General features: G+C 51.3%; 1 protein-coding gene across 1 annotated transcript in view; it reads right to left on the reverse strand.

Moving 5' to 3' along the window:
- prkcg (protein kinase C, gamma) overlaps window positions 1-1,270 on the reverse strand; it is a gene marked incomplete at its 3' end in the record, with an annotated part of 8,042 nt that extends 6,772 nt beyond the window's left edge. Inside the window, 3 exon segments of the mRNA XM_030370790.1 lie at window positions 975-1,142; window positions 1,193-1,233; window positions 1,235-1,270. Coding sequence (XP_030226650.1) covers window positions 975-1,142; window positions 1,193-1,233; window positions 1,235-1,270 — 245 coding nt within the window.
- Between the last annotated feature and the right edge of the window lie 1,354 nt (window positions 1,271-2,624).

Consider the following 2,624-nt stretch of genomic DNA (forward strand, 5'->3'; position numbering starts at 1 on the left):
TATACCCATAAATAACACCATTTGCTCTGAAATCACCCTAAGGGTCCTAAAGAGCCCGGCTTATAGGCCATGTTGGCCCTGAATGGATGAAGCAGAATTAAGGGGCCAAGATGGCAGCCGACGGAGAGAATAGCACGGAAGCTACCCAGAAGCTACTGGCACAGACTAACATCTCTAACGACACAGCCCCCACCCCGCCATATGTCCAAACACACAAGTTAAACGCACACACACAAACAATCTCAGAGAACACCATCAGCGCAAAGTATCTGTTGTACCTTCCAATATTGAGTCATTTGCGATGTTGAAAGCCTTACTCGGGCTGTGGTTGCCCCGACCACAGCATTAGTGGTCGGGGCATACAGACCACAGTATTTAGAGCATATTTATCCCCCTGTGTCCTCGTAAATGCTACATCAATGCAGGCGTGTCTGCGTACATGATTCGAGAGCGCGTGCATGGAGCTGTCTGGTTAACCAGGGACATGGAGGGTCTCCTGCAATCAGCAGCAGGGGTCACATGATCAGTTGAGGCCAAAGGGGCGGCGGCTCCAGCGTGTGAACTGGTCTGTTCTCCACTGGGACCATGGACGGAGAGCGGAACACACCGGAACCAACGCGGTTGGAGCTGGTTTGTGCGCACGTTAACCTGGTTTCTGGGCGTTCTCATCTCACGATGGTATGTCTGGAGTGGGGGTCTCCAAACGTTGGTTATTGGTGAGAAAGATGGCTGGCCTTCCCAGCATGCTTTTGGGGAAAGCGATATCCCTTTCAGTAATTTGGGTTCAGGGTTGCGAGGCGAGAGAGGGGGAGGGACTTGTGATATTCATCTCTGATGTTAACTGGCGTACACATCTCATAGGAAGCAAGATAAGGGAAATCACGCAACGGTAGACGGGGAAACACAAACACACATAAATCACTCAGTGCCTATGTATGGAGTGTACCGTGTGCTGCACCAATGGGCCACCTTACCAGATAAAGTCGGTGCAGTGGCTGCAGAAGGTGGGCTGCTTGAAGAAGCGGGCGGTGAACTGGTGGTCCTTCACCTCCACGATGCGCTTGTGCTTCAGGGCGCCCTTCCTCTGGAACACGGGCACCCTGGGCGGGGGGGACAGGGGCGAGGGCAGGGGAGAGGAGCCCCCGCCACACCGACACCGGCGACGGTGGAGGAGGGCGAGGAGGTTGAGGAGGTGGAGTTGGCCGAGGACGGGGAGGAGGCCAGGGTGAGCGGGAGAGAGCGATGGGGAGGGGGAGACCGGGGTGGACATGTTGCCTTAGAGAGAGAGAGAGAGAGAGAGAGAGAGAGAGAGAGAGAGGGAGAGAGAGAGGGAGATAGAGAGGGTTGGGCGAGACGGAAGGGGAGAGAGGAATGGGGGTATTGGGGGGAGGAGGGGTTTTACAGTATTTGGGTCAGTTGTTGCATGGACAACATGGTGGGGTCCAGAGAGGAGGAGTAAAAGGGAATTGAGCCAGGAAGAAGGAAGGAAGGGAGGGATGGATGGAGGAGAGAACCGACATAGAGGACCGATGGCAGGGGAGGCATCGTTGGACGGTGCTGCTTGTGGAGACTGCAATAGACAGCTGAGAAGGATCTAGCCTCGGAGACCCCAAGACAGCAACTCTCTGTCCCACATACAGCCAGTCTAGACCATAAACCCTCTTAGACTGTCCCTCTCTCTCTGAACCCCTTATTTCTTTCTCTCTCCCTCCCTCTCCCACTCCCGAGCCCCCATCAAAGCCCAACCCTCAAATTACTGGGTCTACTGTACCTCCTGTTGCCATGTCAACAGTGCACACCCAGCCCCCCACGCACCTCCTTCAGCACCACCTGTTCCAATATTAGACTCACATCCGATCCACAACCACTGTCCAATTGTGCCCTGATTAGCAAGCGGTGTTGTTTCTCCAGACAAAGTTTGAGAGTAGGATACTATTCCTTACGAGAACAGGGATACAGAAGAGATGGAGGAAAAAGACCAGAGCGAAAAGAGAAAAATGCAGAGCTGCAAATGTTTAGCTGGGGAGATTGTAGCGGCGGAACAGTTGTAAGACTTTTAAATGATAAATGAACGCGGACACAGAGAGACATTTAATGAATAAATACATAAGCCAATGTCCCCAGAAAACAACAACAAACGAAAAGCACACTTGGAATGATGGCTTTTTGTAGGGATTATGGCCTCAGCAAAATATGGGAGTAAAAATCCATGAGTGACGGGTGAGATGGATGTAAAGGGAGTGAGGGCTCCTACATAAAGGAAGCTAACAAAAAGATGCAATTCAACAACAATGAGGTGCCAAGAAGGAAGGAGCTCTACCTTTTGTGGAGCCTAAACAAGACCTTGGAGTGGGGGCAAATTCCTCTTCTGCCGCCTCTTTCTCTCAGGTACACTTTAAGAGAAACTATTTTGGGTTTCACACCTGTAGCTGCTCTCGCTCATAAAACAGGCATACGTAAGAAAAGGAAACAGAGATAGAAGGAGAGGAAGGAAGGAAGAAGAAATGACGAGAAGATCTGCGCATTGACAGGAAGCGAAAAGCATCCAAGACGTTAAGCCTAGAAAAAAATGGAAATAGCGTTTACAGCCGAAGAGACAAAGTAAACGAAAGATTGAACAGATG

The sequence above is a fragment of the Gadus morhua genome, chromosome 11, assembly GCF_902167405.1.
Source record: "Gadus morhua chromosome 11, gadMor3.0, whole genome shotgun sequence".
NCBI lineage: Eukaryota > Metazoa > Chordata > Actinopteri > Gadiformes > Gadidae > Gadus > Gadus morhua.